At 49.0% G+C, this 14,560-nt stretch overlaps 7 protein-coding genes across 7 annotated transcripts; 3 read left to right on the top strand and 4 right to left on the bottom strand.

Moving 5' to 3' along the window:
- Nucleotides 1–3,198: 3,198 nt before the first annotated feature.
- Nucleotides 3,199–3,444, bottom strand: H257_14324 (hypothetical protein; the record flags this gene model as incomplete). Its single annotated transcript, XM_009842088.1, has 1 exon — nucleotides 3,199–3,444. The coding sequence occupies one exon, from the start codon at nucleotides 3,442–3,444 to the stop codon at nucleotides 3,199–3,201; it is 246 nt and encodes an 81-aa protein (XP_009840390.1).
- A 111-nt stretch (nucleotides 3,445–3,555) lies between these two features.
- On the bottom strand, nucleotides 3,556–4,210 carry H257_14323 (hypothetical protein; the record flags this gene model as incomplete). The annotated part of the gene is made up of 3 exons (XM_009842087.1): nucleotides 3,556–3,709; nucleotides 3,764–4,107; nucleotides 4,142–4,210. The coding sequence occupies 3 exons, from the start codon at nucleotides 4,208–4,210 to the stop codon at nucleotides 3,556–3,558; spliced, it is 567 nt and encodes a 188-aa protein (XP_009840389.1).
- Nucleotides 4,211–4,755: 545 nt separating this feature from the next.
- H257_14322 (hypothetical protein) lies at nucleotides 4,756–5,712 on the bottom strand (the record flags this gene model as incomplete). The annotated part of the gene is made up of 1 exon (XM_009842086.1): nucleotides 4,756–5,712. The coding sequence occupies one exon, from the start codon at nucleotides 5,710–5,712 to the stop codon at nucleotides 4,756–4,758; it is 957 nt and encodes a 318-aa protein (XP_009840388.1).
- A 2,021-nt stretch (nucleotides 5,713–7,733) lies between these two features.
- Nucleotides 7,734–8,114, top strand: H257_14321 (hypothetical protein; the record flags this gene model as incomplete). Its single annotated transcript, XM_009842085.1, has 1 exon — nucleotides 7,734–8,114. The coding sequence occupies one exon, from the start codon at nucleotides 7,734–7,736 to the stop codon at nucleotides 8,112–8,114; it is 381 nt and encodes a 126-aa protein (XP_009840387.1).
- A 739-nt stretch (nucleotides 8,115–8,853) lies between these two features.
- On the top strand, nucleotides 8,854–9,480 carry H257_14320 (hypothetical protein; the record flags this gene model as incomplete). Its single annotated transcript, XM_009842084.1, has 1 exon — nucleotides 8,854–9,480. The coding sequence occupies one exon, from the start codon at nucleotides 8,854–8,856 to the stop codon at nucleotides 9,478–9,480; it is 627 nt and encodes a 208-aa protein (XP_009840386.1).
- A 2,301-nt stretch (nucleotides 9,481–11,781) lies between these two features.
- H257_14319 (hypothetical protein) lies at nucleotides 11,782–12,155 on the bottom strand (the record flags this gene model as incomplete). Its single annotated transcript, XM_009842083.1, has 2 exons — nucleotides 11,782–12,004; nucleotides 12,052–12,155. 2 exons carry the CDS (start codon nucleotides 12,153–12,155, stop codon nucleotides 11,782–11,784), a joined length of 327 nt encoding a protein of 108 aa, XP_009840385.1.
- A 1,198-nt stretch (nucleotides 12,156–13,353) lies between these two features.
- H257_14318 (hypothetical protein) lies at nucleotides 13,354–13,707 on the top strand (the record flags this gene model as incomplete). Its single annotated transcript, XM_009842082.1, has 1 exon — nucleotides 13,354–13,707. One exon carries the CDS (start codon nucleotides 13,354–13,356, stop codon nucleotides 13,705–13,707), a length of 354 nt encoding a protein of 117 aa, XP_009840384.1.
- Between the last annotated feature and the right edge of the window lie 853 nt (nucleotides 13,708–14,560).

The following is a 14,560-nucleotide window of genomic DNA, read 5'->3' as shown; positions in this document are numbered from 1 at the left end:
CCTTACCCCCGACGATTTTCAGATCGGCGACGACGGAGGTGAAGAGCGCAGATAATGCAAAGGCGACTTTCATGGTGAATAGAAGATTGATGAATGACACTCGGGAGCATGTGGTTGAGTTCGATCCAAGTTTTCACATGAATGCCATGGAATCAGATGAAACAGATGTGGGGATGGGTAGAGAAGCCTGTCGTCTACGTTCGTGAGTCTGGATATTTCAAAAACATAGTGAGCTGTCTTTAGTTGGACGTATGATGTTGCAAATTGTTTGCTTTACATTAGACTACACTGGTATGTGTCGCTCACGTCTTCAATACACGTTGCCCGGTCCAACATTGCATGCTGGTGAATCAGTGAACAACGTGAATTCACTGCGAGTCCGCGTACGACCTTAAGTCTAATTAGGACTTTTTTCCCTTCGCAGTTATTCACATATGGAATGAACCAAATGTGAAGGTCTTGAAAATATATCCCGGCTTATTTATATGTGAACTTCATGTACGGAATGAACGACACAGGAGGATATTTTGCGCTACAAGGTGAAGTCAGTTTACAACGAACAGCGGCCTCCTCATGACGAATTCGCATTTCCTATATTTAGCAAACCTGATTAGGAGAAACTGCTGAAATGTCGGAATATGTCGACCTACAGTATTTGGTGAACTATCGCTGCGTCTAAAATTTCAATTTGAGACTGCCATGATATATCAGATTTCATTCCGATAGATTCCTCGGTATGTGTCCGAACCGACAGGTTGGCGCTACCCTAAAGTGACTTTGATTGGTCAAAATGGTGTAGAGGGGATTGTATTTGGACGGTTGACTGTGAAGCGCAGTGGAGGGCACGCTGCCTCTCCATGACTGCTGTAGTTCCCTTGCATTGGATCTATCCTTGTCGAGAACAAACTTAGCTCTGATGGCAGTAACGTAAAAAACCAATTTAAGAAAACTTTTTTGGAGGCGTCGGAGTAGAATGGACATAACTTTTGAGTCCGTTACGATATTTGAGTTTTCAATAGTGATTCCAATAGACAAGACGCGCCTCTTTCAGTTCATAATCGAATCATCAGTTTAGGCGATGAAATTCACAGGTAAATTTGTTACTTTCTAAGCATTTGTACTCACATTTTGATAACCAATTTAGGATAACATTTTTTATCTTAAAGTATGTATGTGTTTGAGCATTGAAATTTTGTGTTTAGGGTAAGTGTTTACAACAGGTGGCATATAATTTATACAAGGGTACTGTTTTATAGAGCTAAATTTCTGTTGTGGAGGGATGTCCACCGAGTTTAACTCTCGGCAAAACCTCCGATCCAACCCAATGTGGCCCGTGTCGACTAGGGAACTTCAACCCAATCTTGAATGACTATTACCAATGGCTTCTACGCCGTTTTTGCATTTCATTCACGTGACGGAATGGCCAGCATTATATGATAGAGGTTTTGACTCGAACAAATAACGAGGTGTGATTGGGCAATACAAAGTTATCCTAAATTGGTTAACATGAAGTTATCTTAAATTGGTTTTTTACGTTAGTACCAGTTAATGTGCTATTAATAGTTATTGATGCTAGTGTGACACATTGCAGTACTGAGGCGAATGTCAGGGAAGGCAGGTGTCGTTTTTTTTAGACTTGAACTATGCATGCGCTGACTGTGAGTTACCGGTAAGCGATACTAGTATTCGAAGTATATGTGTGAAATGTGAGTTTGAGTGAATACATACAGTACTACTATTAATACACTAACGATACGTAGTAATTCTGGGGCTTAACGTAATACTACTAAAATAGTATTGTGCGTTTCACTCGTCACGATTACAGTATGTACCGACTATTTACAGTACTGGAAACAATAGAGTTTTCGGACACCCAGTTTTGTAATGAATTTTGAGCTACGAATTTCCAACTCAAAAGTGAAAAATGTCGTTTTCGGTTGTGCGAAGTTGTGAAAAGGAGGTGGAAGCGACAACTATCAAAGGAGCAACTGTGGGCACGGCAGTACGGATACCGAACGGTTCGAGTTAACCCCATTATCCACAACCCATCGCCGCGCCAAACTACTGGCTGAAATTATAGCATCAACAGCCAATTATTGATCCTACGCTCTCAACATATCTCTGAGGTTGAATATTGTGTGCCGACGTGAGCACACATAACCATCACATGGGAGCGCAGTCACCAGCTCATATGTGTGGGCGACTAGCGTTGCTGAAGAAGTAGTAACGACTGACCTCGGCTTGGACCTTGGCCACGGAAGCCTGTGAAAGCCCTTGGTGCAAGACTATGTTGGCCAATCACTTTGCATTTTCTGGGCACGATTTATGTCCAATCAATCATGGCCGTAAAATGGCAGCAAATTGGGAAGAAGCATTTTGTCACCCGATTATTCGCGATTTTCGAATTCTACTTGGAACAGGCTCTTACAGTTAGAACTAAACGTTACAGTCGATTATAAGGTTTCTCGTTGGAGCACCTCCTCATGGATCCCGCCCGACCCGACCTTCCCCTCATCCTTCCCGATAGCGATGAACCTCCATCACCTCGAACTCCAGTATGCACATACATATTGACCTTGTAACCAACGAATGTCAGCCACGTCGACGAGACATACAAAAACATCGGACATTTTTGTACTCCATACTCGCAATCGAGAACCTGTGGTGAGCAATGAAACCCCGTCTGTATACGTTGCTTTGTGAGCCACTAGCTGCATTCATTGGGCCACCTCCTGGTGGAGCTGGAATTCCGACTGTAATGTCTGGAGCATATTGCTGACCAAATCATTAAAGGTATGTTTCTGCATGAGGAGAGTTGATTGTCGTAGGAGTTGATGCGAACCGTTTGTATCAATACGCTCTCCACCTCGACCAAAGAGCCGAAAACATGGACGACGAATTGGTTGGAGCCTATAGTTGTCACTCCAGCATATTTACAGTTATTGCGTTAACATTTATGCGAAATATATTGATCTCATCACGAAGTATATTGGTTGTTTGCGAATCTAACTAACACTGTAAGCAAATAACGAAATATACTCACAATCGACGAAACATAATGAGAGAATAACTAACAGTAAATGCCGAGGTCGCGAAATATAATAAGCTCCACGAATTTAAATGAGATTCGACGAAATATACCCGATATTTTTCGAAATTAACCGCAAAATGTGTAGTAGTACTTCGAAGTACATGTGCTTACTTACTGTTACTACCTCTGTCCAAAATAGTTACCCCAAACTGAAACACTGAGCACCCGCCACCGGTGCACGCAGCAACGATGCGAGGGTCCGATGGGGGAACATGAGGCTTGGCGTTGTCCTGCTGGATGATCACTCCCTTGGTCTCACCTTGGGGCCATTTCGCTTTTATAGCGGGGATTACATTGTCCAGGAGCATGGTCATGTACACTTCACGAGTCACGCTGACTGGCTTCATCACCATGGTTCCACCCGGTCTATTGCAGCTTCCACGCAACGCCGGAACTCGCACCGTAAAATGTCATGTGCCGATCTTGCCGTCGAATCATTCATCATTGTAGTGGTCCCAACGTGGTCAGGCAACGGCGGACAGAAACATGACCTTCGTGATGAACGTTTTGGACTTGACCGTGCGATGAGGAGGGGCTTCGTCGGGTGCAAGATAATACGACTTGTGAACTCGCGTGGCGAAAAACCACTTTTCGTCCACATGGACACAGTCCATCATGCTGTCGAAGGTGTAGTCGGTCGGTCCCACCGGGTGAACATGGTCGATTGATCACTTGAGTTGAACGGCCTTGTTGGAATCCGTCAGTGCCGGCTTGATCGTACTAGAGTATTTCACGAAAATTCCTCGCCGATAGTAGTCATGCAGGGCCGACTGGGGCTTGGACATGGCGGTAGCGATGGACCGAAATGTTGTCCGTCGAGCCTTGGGTACGAGTTTGAGATGGGCAGCAACAGAGTCGAGCTTGAGGTTCCTGCTTGAGGTTCCTGCCAGAACGAACTTTTTTCCTTCAGCAGACAGGCTGGCACGGGCGAAGCTTGTCGGACAGGTCGACTGTAGCTCCGTGCCAGATTCGGCGAACCGTGCTTCATTCAACACCAAAGGAGACGGCGACGTCTGCTAAGGCACCTCGTGGCAATGTCTTGTGATCAACCACCCGCGCGAGAAGCTGCTGTAGGATTGCAGTTCGATCGTTGTCCGTGAGGTCCTCCTTGGCGCGCATTTAGGTCGTAACCGGACATCCGGATACCTCCGTTTTGAGACAAATCGTCCAAGTTGTATAGGTTTAAGTATTGGAGCTCTGTGTGGCTGAATCTGTTGTGATTGGGTGTAGTTTGGTACGAAGCGATGCTATTGGTGTGCTCTAGAGGCTACTAAACATGCATCTGTTTTCAGAATGGAATAATTCGACCAACTTAACGTTCATTTCTCAAATATTCCGTTTGGGGTAACTATTTTCGGACAGAGGTAGTACATGACATCTATTGCATAGAATTTCAAGAGTATCACTCGTCTGAACTTATAGTACCGTTTCAACATTGATTTTACCATGGCACCTAACGTTTTCGACTTGACGGTGAAGGGTCTTGTTAAGCTTGCAGTAATCAAAAGCGCCATACAGGGGTTATTGGACCATTACAAAAAACATAGAAGCGAACGGGTACACTGTAGTTGGATATGTCGCTGCCAAAATCTATGAGATCGGTAGTATTACTGTACCTTCAAACACAATATATATTGTCTCCGCAACACTAACACCACAACTCTCTAGTTACCACACCACAACGTTCCATGTTCAGGAATGTAGTGTTCGCAGTCCTCCTTGGAGAAGTCATCCAAGCAGTAGTCGGCGCCAGCATAGTAGCAAACGTCGCACGTGGTACAACCAGGCTTGGGGGGGGCAGTCGTGGGCCTCATCGTGGTCGCGTTGGGCATGGTGGTAGGTTTGGTCGGGCCAGGGGCTGTGGTGGTACCAGGGGCCGATGTGGGGGACTTCTTGAGGTACGGCTCAATGAAGTCGCGAGCCATCGAGATGCGGCTGTACACGCCTGGCTTGTTTTTTACGGCACACTCAACGCCCCAGCTGACCACCCCCACCAATTTTGCAGAACCGTTGGTTTCCATCGTCAAGGGTCCGCCAGAATCGCCTTGGCACGAATCTTCGCCCCCCTTGCCACCGGAGCACAACATGCTGGCGTCGATATTGTTTTCACCAGACATCCACTTATTGCACTGTTCTTGGTTGACCGTATCCACCCCGACTTCCAACAAGACCTTGGACGGAGACCCGTTCGAAGACGTGGTGCCCCAGCCACGCACAACCGTGGGGGTGTCGGCTGCCACAGTGTCGAAGGACACTTCCACGGCCGGGAACTTGGAGTCGCGCTCTAGAATCAACACTGCAAAGTCGTACGAATAGATCTTCGCTTTGTACTTGGGGTGTTTGATCTCTTTCTTGACCTTGATCTGCTCACCGTCCTTTGTGCCACTGTTATAGTGTGATCCAATCGCCACATAGTCGTCACCTTGTCCGATGCAGTGGGCGGCGGTCAAGACGACGTTGGGGGCAATCAAACTGCCTCCGCACGCGGTCATTCCAGAGGCGGAGGAGCGAAGTCCTGTCACGTACAAGTGCTGGCCAACCGCCGCTTCCTTACCCCCGACGATTTTCAGATCGGCGACGACGGAGGTGAAGAGCGCAGACAATCCAAAGGCGACTTTCATGGTGAATAGAAGATTAATGAATGACACTCGGGAGCATGTGGTTGCGTTCGATCCAAGTTTTCACATGAATGCCATGGAATCAGATGAAACAGATGGGAATGGGTACCGTACCTTTCGATTCAATGTTGGAGTGGTACAGCCAGGAGTACCACTGGAAAATTTGGTATTCATTGCCTCTAGACATAAATATCCTTTCAGAAGTAATGCCTCTCTACGACGAGCAAACTTGAAGCGACTTCCTGCAGATTTCAGCATGCAAACTTGAGCTTGTAAACTGACATTGACACCTCCATTCACTTTCCATTATGCCGTGACCGTCCCATCGCAAGCCCTAGAAATGTAGTTGTATGATTTCAATTTTAGTTTGTCACGAAGAACTTCCATAAAATTATATTCCTCAAAATTACATAGAAATATTAATTTTAAATAGACTAGAAACAGGGTGGTCACAGCCGAGTACCACTCCAACATTGAATCGAAAGGTACGGTAGAGAAGTTTGCCGTCTACGTTCGTGAGTCTGGATATTTAACAACACAGTGAGCTGTCTTTAGTTGGACGTATGATGTTGGCAAATTGTTTGCTTTACATTAGACTACACTGGTATGTGTCGCTCACGTCTTCAATACACTTTGCCCGGTCCAACATTTATATGTATGTATACAGAGCATGCTGGTGAATCAGTGAACAACGTGAGTTGAGTCCGCGTACGACCTTAAGCCTATGTAGGACTTCTTTTTTCTTCTCAGGTATTCACATATGGAATGAACAAATGTGATGTTCTTGAAAATATATCCGGACTTGTCTCTATGTGAACTTCATGTACGGAATGCAACGACGCAGGAACATATTTTGCTCTACAAGGTGAAGTCAGTTTACAACAAGATTCGCATTCCTAAATTACCGGTAGCAAACCTGATTAACGTTAGGGGAAGTGTCGGAATATGTCGTACTATTTTGTGAACTATCGCTGCATTTGAAATTTGTATTTGAGGCCGCCATTATATACTACAGTAGTATCAGATTTCATTTCGATAGCATGAATATTCCGACAAGATACTCATTACGTGAAAGCGTAAGGGTGCACATATACTGCGAAGTACACCTAGAATGAAGACCTGCTGCGTCCGTAGGACAAGTCTTTCGTTGGTATCGTGAGGGTAACATGAACTAGGTGCAATGCCACTTGCCCACGTCTAAACAGAACTACAACGAGCAGCGGCCTCCTCATGACGGATTCGCATTCCTATGTTTAGCAAACCACTGATTAGGAGTAACTGACGAAATGTCGGAATATGTCGAACTATTTTGGTGAACTATGGCTGCATTTGAATTTGTATGTGAGGCCAGGATATTTCAGATTCCATTCCGACAAAATTCGTCGGAATGTGCCGGAACCGACAGAATTGCGCCACCCCTAAGAGACTTTGATTGGTCAAAATGGCATGAGACGATTCATAGGCCAAAATTAGAGTATACAAATACTAAGTGAGTTCGGAATATTGATCAGACACAGCGGGACTCGTAATTCTATTAACGTTACTACTACTATTAATAGTACGCAGATTAGTTTATAATGTAGTACTGTACTTGAAGTATTCACTAGAGTTTATATGTAATTAAATCATTTCCGTCATGAAAAGTGTTTCGGCCCATTCTCTGATATCGTGCAATCTTCTGTTTTTTTTACGTTAACTGTAAAATACTTCTAGGACGTGCTAACTTACCAGCTACAGCTAGTTGCGGGTGCTGATGATTCAGATATTCGCTGGGTAAGTACAAAACGGTTCTCTATTGGTAATCTAAGTACATATACAACTTTCGAATGATTACGTCCACAGCTGTAGCCGAACGAGTTCAGCTACATCGCCAACGGTAGATAACGATATCCGCTAGGATGTGAGTTAACGTTCCTGGTACAGAACATGTACTATTAATAGTATTATTATTCCTAAATATACCTGGTAACATACAAGTTGGTCGCGGCGCCCCGAGACACGACACACACATCCCACCCACGTCCATGGCCCTCCCTCCTCCAGACCCAGGACGGCCACCGCCCCCGCCACCAACTTCGTCCATGCCTGAGCCAACCCCCATGGTTACTGTCGTCATTACCCACAACAGGATTGCTACGGCCATCCTCGTGCCAGCTACCGGTACAATCAGCACCCCGCTCCCATTCTCCTCCTCCGACCCAGACTCGGACTCCAACACGGCCCTTAACACAGTCGCCACGCCCCTAACCGCACGCCATCTACGTTCCAAGTTAGCCGCGAACAAGCTTCTCGCCCGACACTACCGCACCCGGGCCAAACGTGTCATTACGTGGCCCCACGAACAACATCCTCGCTCACCACTACCAACCGACGCTGACTCCAGCCCTTTATCTCTCCGAGGATGACAAAACCATCTGCCCCCGACTCACTCGAAGTCAACCCAAACCAACTGCTCTGTCACTCTCCCTAACTCTCCAGCTCACCACAGTTCCCACGCCCTCCACTGCCAGGCCGACCATACCTACCTCCTCCAAGATAACCAAAAGCTCCACGCAGAGATCGCTCCCCGCTGCATGGCGACTACCACAGACCACGGCTGCATTACACCAGGAACCACCGTCCAGACGCACAAACCCATCCACCTCCTACCGCCGCATACATCCATTACTCCCGCATCCAATAATACTGGACTCTTCACCCACGCACCAACTGATCATCTCACTCCCCAGGCACATCTCCCTCCGCAAACCAAGGCCACCAATCTACCAACACGATATCCCACACCATCCCCTGTCACAGTCTCTCCACCTCCCATGGCCTCCGATAGGCTGACACTAACCAACCGCGCCATTGCACCCATAAGGGCAGCCACTCCAACATCAATCCGCAACACACTTGGAACACGATCTTCATGACCCACCCATCCTCCCCTTGCCTCACTTTGGCTACATGTCACCCAGGTGCACCCACCGACACAGATATACCACTCCTATCCAACCCATCATCGCACCCATCACCGGCACCGCTGGAAGTTCCGCAAACCCAGTACACGCGATCTAACCACCAAGCGCTCACAGCACACCCTGGAACATCTCCCATGCACCAAACACACTCCGACCCTCCCCCACTAGCCAACCTCCATCCATGGACACCCAGCCCCTGTCACACTCCCAACCCGCCGAACAAACGGCACAAATGGGAAATGACACGGACCAGCAAACAGCACAAACGGGACAGGACCCGGACCAGCAAATGGCATCAATGGGACAGACCATGGACCAGTCCATGTCCTCCACCAGCTCTATTACCCATCCACCCTGGGCACCATCTGCCAAACACCCACACTCCGATGTGGAACCCGACCTGAACCTTGCCGCCCATCTTTCCAACTACAGTACAGTACCACCGCCCAAACGACACCATGCTATGCTATACCCGCCAACCCCGTCCTACCACCCGGATCCATACGAGCCAGCTCAGCCCACGCAGGGCGGCGCCGGTCCACCCACCCAGGAGGAAGACCTCGACGAATACGATGCAAACACGGCCCTCCAATTTCCAGGCCTCCGCAACCTCTGCGATGATGGCCAGCCTATCTTGTACCGCATCATGACCATGTACTGGAAACGCGAGGCACACCTCTTCCAAGGCTTTACTCCTGAGGATTTTGCCGACATCGAGCGCCATTTCGCCGAGACAATCGTCCGGATCCAGTTCTCCATCAATCCTTCGCTCCAGCGCCCAGACAACCTGCTCAGCATCGTCAACTAACGCAAAGAAATCGAGACCATCTGCGAGGAACGCTTGGTTTCACCTTCCACGGTGGCCTCAGCGAACATGGCCAGCAGGTCCCTCCATCTATGAAGCTCTATCCACTCCGTGATCTCAGCTAGGACAACCCCTCCTCCACCTTTTTTCACCCCCTGTCCCCCAATGCCGCCACACTTGTGGACACCATGGCTGCCTGCCTCGGCTGCCTTTCTATGGGGTGCCTCAGGCCCACATGGGAACACCCAAATCTATGCCCGCAATAAATATAGCTGTCCTGCTGCACGTAATCATGGGACGCCCACGTACCACTGCGGTAGCGGTACAATGCCCCAACTGTGGCCGCCTTGAGAAAAAATGTGACCTCTTCACGTATCTTAACCCCCGCGACCGTGCACGCAGCAAATCGCGTCACAAATCCACCGGCCGTGGCGCCACACGCAGTCCGGTCGCACAGCAAGAGTGGTCACTCCCGCGCCGGCCGCTCAGCCTCCCAACACTCCGCCACGGGGAGCCAACTCCACCAAGCCTGGCAATACCCCCTTCAACGATAACCGGTGCAAGCCCCAGCCCCATCGTCTGAAGCAAACTCCACACAGCCGAGTCTACCAGAACCAACCTCGAATAAAGCCCCCCAGCTCATTGACTTGTACGACCGACGGGGTCGACATTCACCCCGACTGTACAACGAGCAAACGAACGACACTTCGATCGTAGCATTGAGGGCATACCTAGACGAAGGTGCTGTGGCCTTGGACCCTCACCTACTCAAACTGGTCGTTCGAAACAGTCATCAGTTCGTCGTCAGACAAGGCATCGTCTGCCGATACATCACCTTCAAGGCACCCCTTCGAAATCCCGAGCTCGTCCTTGTTCCGGTCATACCTTACACGCTCGTATAGAAGTGCTTTATGCTTCCCATGCGTCGCCCTTGGCTGGACACCTCGGCTACATGAAGACTCGGGAACACCTCAGACGAACGGCCTACTGGTTAGACTGGCAACATGATTACGAAGACTACGCCTCGCAATGTCTGGACTGCAATCGAGCCAAAGGCGGTCGTCCATGGAAACAAGGTCCGATGCAACGGATGCCAGTCTACTCCTTGCGCGGACCATTCGCCTTCGTCGTGGTGGACGCGCTTGGTCCTTTACCCACGTCCGACAGTGGCATCAAATACAGCTTGGTCTTCGCCGACTATTTCACTCGATGGGTCGAAGACATCCCAGTACCAGACCTGAAGACGTCTACCTTCACTGTCAGCCGAGCCTTTATCGATGAAGTCCTCTGTCGCATCGGTGTGCCTGACCGTCTGGTCTCCGACCGTGGATCAATCTTCGTCTCCGAACTGGCCACGACGATGTATACCACATTAGGCATCAACAAGCTTGAGTCTGCGGCCTACCACCCCAAGCATAAGACTAGCCAAACGGTTCAGCCATACGATCATTCAGATACTCAAGATCTATAATGTGAATGACCATCATACGGACATACCTATCTGCTCTTTGCGTGTAGCACGTCCCACCACGAGACTCTTGGAGACTCCCCCTACTTTTGCCTCTTTGGACGAGACCCCACTCTGCCGTTGGACTTGGCGTTTATGAAGGCCGAGCCCTCCTGGAAGTCCGACGACTTGTCCCATTATAAGGGTCGTCTGGCCGCGCCTTGGAAAGATGCACGAAACCTCATGGAACAACAACTGATCAACGGTCAAGTGCAAGGACCAAGGCCAACCAAAAACCCATCGAATTTGGCGAACAGACAGTCGTCTGGGTCTACAAATACTTCGCCAAGTCGACTCGACCAGACGACCATCGGACGACCAAGCTAGCGACGCATTGGCATGGACCCTTCCGAGTCGAACGCAAAATGGGACCTAACACGTATAATATCGACATACCATCACACCCTGACAAGATGGCAACTTTCAACGTTGACCGACTCAAGTCGTTTCGGGGCTACTACTCTCTACCGTTCAATGACGAGATCCCCGAGGGTGACGAAGCACCCGACGATCTGTCTCTCGACTGTCTACCTCGTCCAGCTTTGTCGAACAAGTGCCGTTTCCTGATGACGACGTAGCTTACTCGTCCAACGTGTCGTCGATTTTTCATGTAGTCGACCAACGTCGTCTGCCCAACTTCTCTGAAAAGGAGAACTTGGTGGAACATGCTGACGGCCTCAAATACTGGATGGCCGACTCCAAGCTGACCGCGTACAAGTTCGAAGACTCGGATCTGGCAGGGCGATTTTATCAAAATTAAATTTATTACAAAACCGGCATGTATCGCGACGACTACGTTAATGTTTCTTGGTCGAATGGACGCCGGCGGACGGACGTCCCAACACGTCCGTATTGTCCACGGGCTGCCCGGAACTCAACCGTTCAACCTTGTTTTGACCCAAATCCGCCACGTACTCGCCTTGCAAGTTGGATTCTGTTTCGCCACCCAGGCCAGTTGTTCGTAGACGTTGGAAGGGTATTGCACGAAGGGGAAGGGACTGTTGCGCGTCGCCGCCCTGTCTGCGTTAGCCTCGTCGTACATCGTGCCCACCCAACTTGGCGTTTACTTGCTTCTCATCTGCCCCGAGAAGTAATCCCACGCCCATGTCTCGTGCATCTCGGCGGGCAATGCCCGGTCGAACTTGTACCCTTGGAAGCGAGGCAGACGCATGCCGCCCGGAAACTTCGCGATGTCTGGCCAACAACTCGCACCTTACGTTTCAATATATCTCACCCCCTCGTCCACGCCTTGGCTGTCTTGCAAGGACAACAGACTGAACGGCTCTTGTGTGATCTCCGCCCAGTACGGGTGGACGCTATGAAACAAGAAATGAAACACCGAAGTCCCCGTGAACGCACCCTGGAACTCGACGTACAATGTTAAGTGTAGCGCAGTGGTATTACTGGAACAATCTTGCCGAAGACGTGAAGCTATACGTCGCGAGTTGCGAAACACGCAGTCGATACAAGACGAGCAGTCTGCGTGCAAATGGCAAGATGATTCCCATTTCCGCACCGTAAGAGTGTTGGCAAACTGTTTCAGCGGATTGGATCACCGGTTTTCCCGTGTCAAAAGGCTATGATGCTATGTTGGTCGTGGTAGACAAGCTATCCAAGCGGCCAAACTACATCCCTACGAGATCAGATGTTGATGCACCCCAAACGGCGAAGAAATTCTTCGAACATGTTGTTCGCCACCATGGACTACCAGCAATGATCATCAGTGATCGTGACCCCAAGTTTACAAGCACGTTTTGGAAGTCCCTCATGGAGATTATGGGTATCCGCCAAGCCATGACCACCGCCGGCAGAGCTCAAGCCGATGGAGCGACTGAGTGCCAGAATCGAACTCTTGAAGATGCGCTCAGATGTCAAGTGTCGTATCTAGGACAAGACTGGGTCGACCATTTGCCAACGACTGGGCGCCAGAATCGAACTCTTGAAGATGCGCTCAGATGCCAAGTTTCGTATCTAGGACAAGACTGGGTCGACCAAGTGCCAACGATCGAATATGCCCACCGAGGCTTAGTCCAAGCATCAACCGGCTTGACGCCGTTCGAAGTCGACACAGGCCGCAACTTGCGCAACCCGCGTTAGCAGTTCCTTGCCCAAGAATAACTTTGCCAAGCATTTTCCGGAACATCGAAAGGAAGTCAATCGGAATTTGACGAAGGCCCAGCAGCGTCAGAAGGCGTATTATGACAAGCGCCGCTCGAACGTGACTTTCAAGGAAGATGATCAAGTATTGTTAGCGACTCGCAACATGCCACTAAAGCATGCCCCGATGCTCGACTAATCCGAGCGTCCCAAGCTAGTTCCAGGATTCATCGGTCCCTTTGAGATTTGTCCAAGCCATTAATGACAACGCCATGCGCCCCAAGTTACCTCGCTCGATGTCGCGTATGCATGACGTGTTCAACGTCGATCGACTTAAGCACTACCAGCCCAAAAGCCAAGTTTGCCTCCCGGCCTATCCCGAAAACTACTTCTGTTGTTCTACACGAATCCACCTGTTGTTCTACACGAATCCACCCGGCGAAGAAATGTACATTATCGAAAAACTGCTCAAAAAGTGCCAGTTCAATCGCAAGTTGGAATATTTGATCAAGTGGCATGGACAACGCGAAAGCGAAGCCACGTGGGGACTGATGAAGGATTTTAATCATGTTGTGGACTTCAAGCAACTCGTCCAAGACTTGAAGTCAAGGCGTTTCAAGGTGTAGCATGACGTCAGGGGGGGGATGTAGCGATGTGACAGGTGTGGGTAACGTCTTGCCACCACCTTGCCTGGACTCAGCTCCTAAGTACCTGCCTCATGACGCACCCTAGTTAATGTTTGCCTGGGGATGTGTCTCAAGGACATGTATGGCTTAGAAGCGCTAGCCTAGTGAAGTTCCCCAATGTCTCAACCGCACCCGCATCCATTGTATACAAAAGTGCATATTAGCGTAGAAGTAGTGAAGTAGACGAATAAGATTCATAGTGATGAGGATTAAGGAGATCTTTGTAGATCTTCAGTTAATTCATTGTGCATTTTGCCCTCAACTACACACGCTTCCTCCCGCAGTGCTACATTGGTTATTTATATGTGGCATAATTTTGGTCGGGGGTAGGAACATGTGCTTTATGTTAGATGATTGTGGATGAGGAGTGAATACATACGATCTCCACAGCACTTTACGAATTACACGAGTGTACTAGTATTGTGCTTTTCACATATTTTGTCCGTTGTTTTAGCTCCTAAAACCATCCAAAGTTTAACCTAAACAGAAGTTGCACTCGACGTAAAAGTAAGCTTCCCCACCGTTCTGTCATTGGCTGATCTAAAACTTGCGTTGTTTTACTAAAACTACTTCGTTTTATTAACTCCCGTGGCCAAGCAGTCATGCAGAGTAATGACCTACTGGGGTAAGCTCGCAGTGCACCAGCTCACACGAGCTTTGCAGCCAGCTTGTTAGCAACTCGTTGGCACGAAAAGTCGAGCAAGAAGCACTCAACATCAACCTTTATCGAGCATAGTCAAGAATTACACTCGCGTGTATTAGTTAATCCACTCTGTAAACCCCCGCGTTTGCC

Source organism: Aphanomyces astaci (genome assembly GCF_000520075.1).
Source record: "Aphanomyces astaci strain APO3 unplaced genomic scaffold supercont1.56, whole genome shotgun sequence".
NCBI classification, from domain to species: Eukaryota; Oomycota; class Saprolegniomycetes; order Saprolegniales; family Verrucalvaceae; genus Aphanomyces; species Aphanomyces astaci.
The sequence above is the reverse complement of the archived record's forward strand: the minus strand, read 5'-3'. Positions and strand labels throughout refer to the sequence as shown.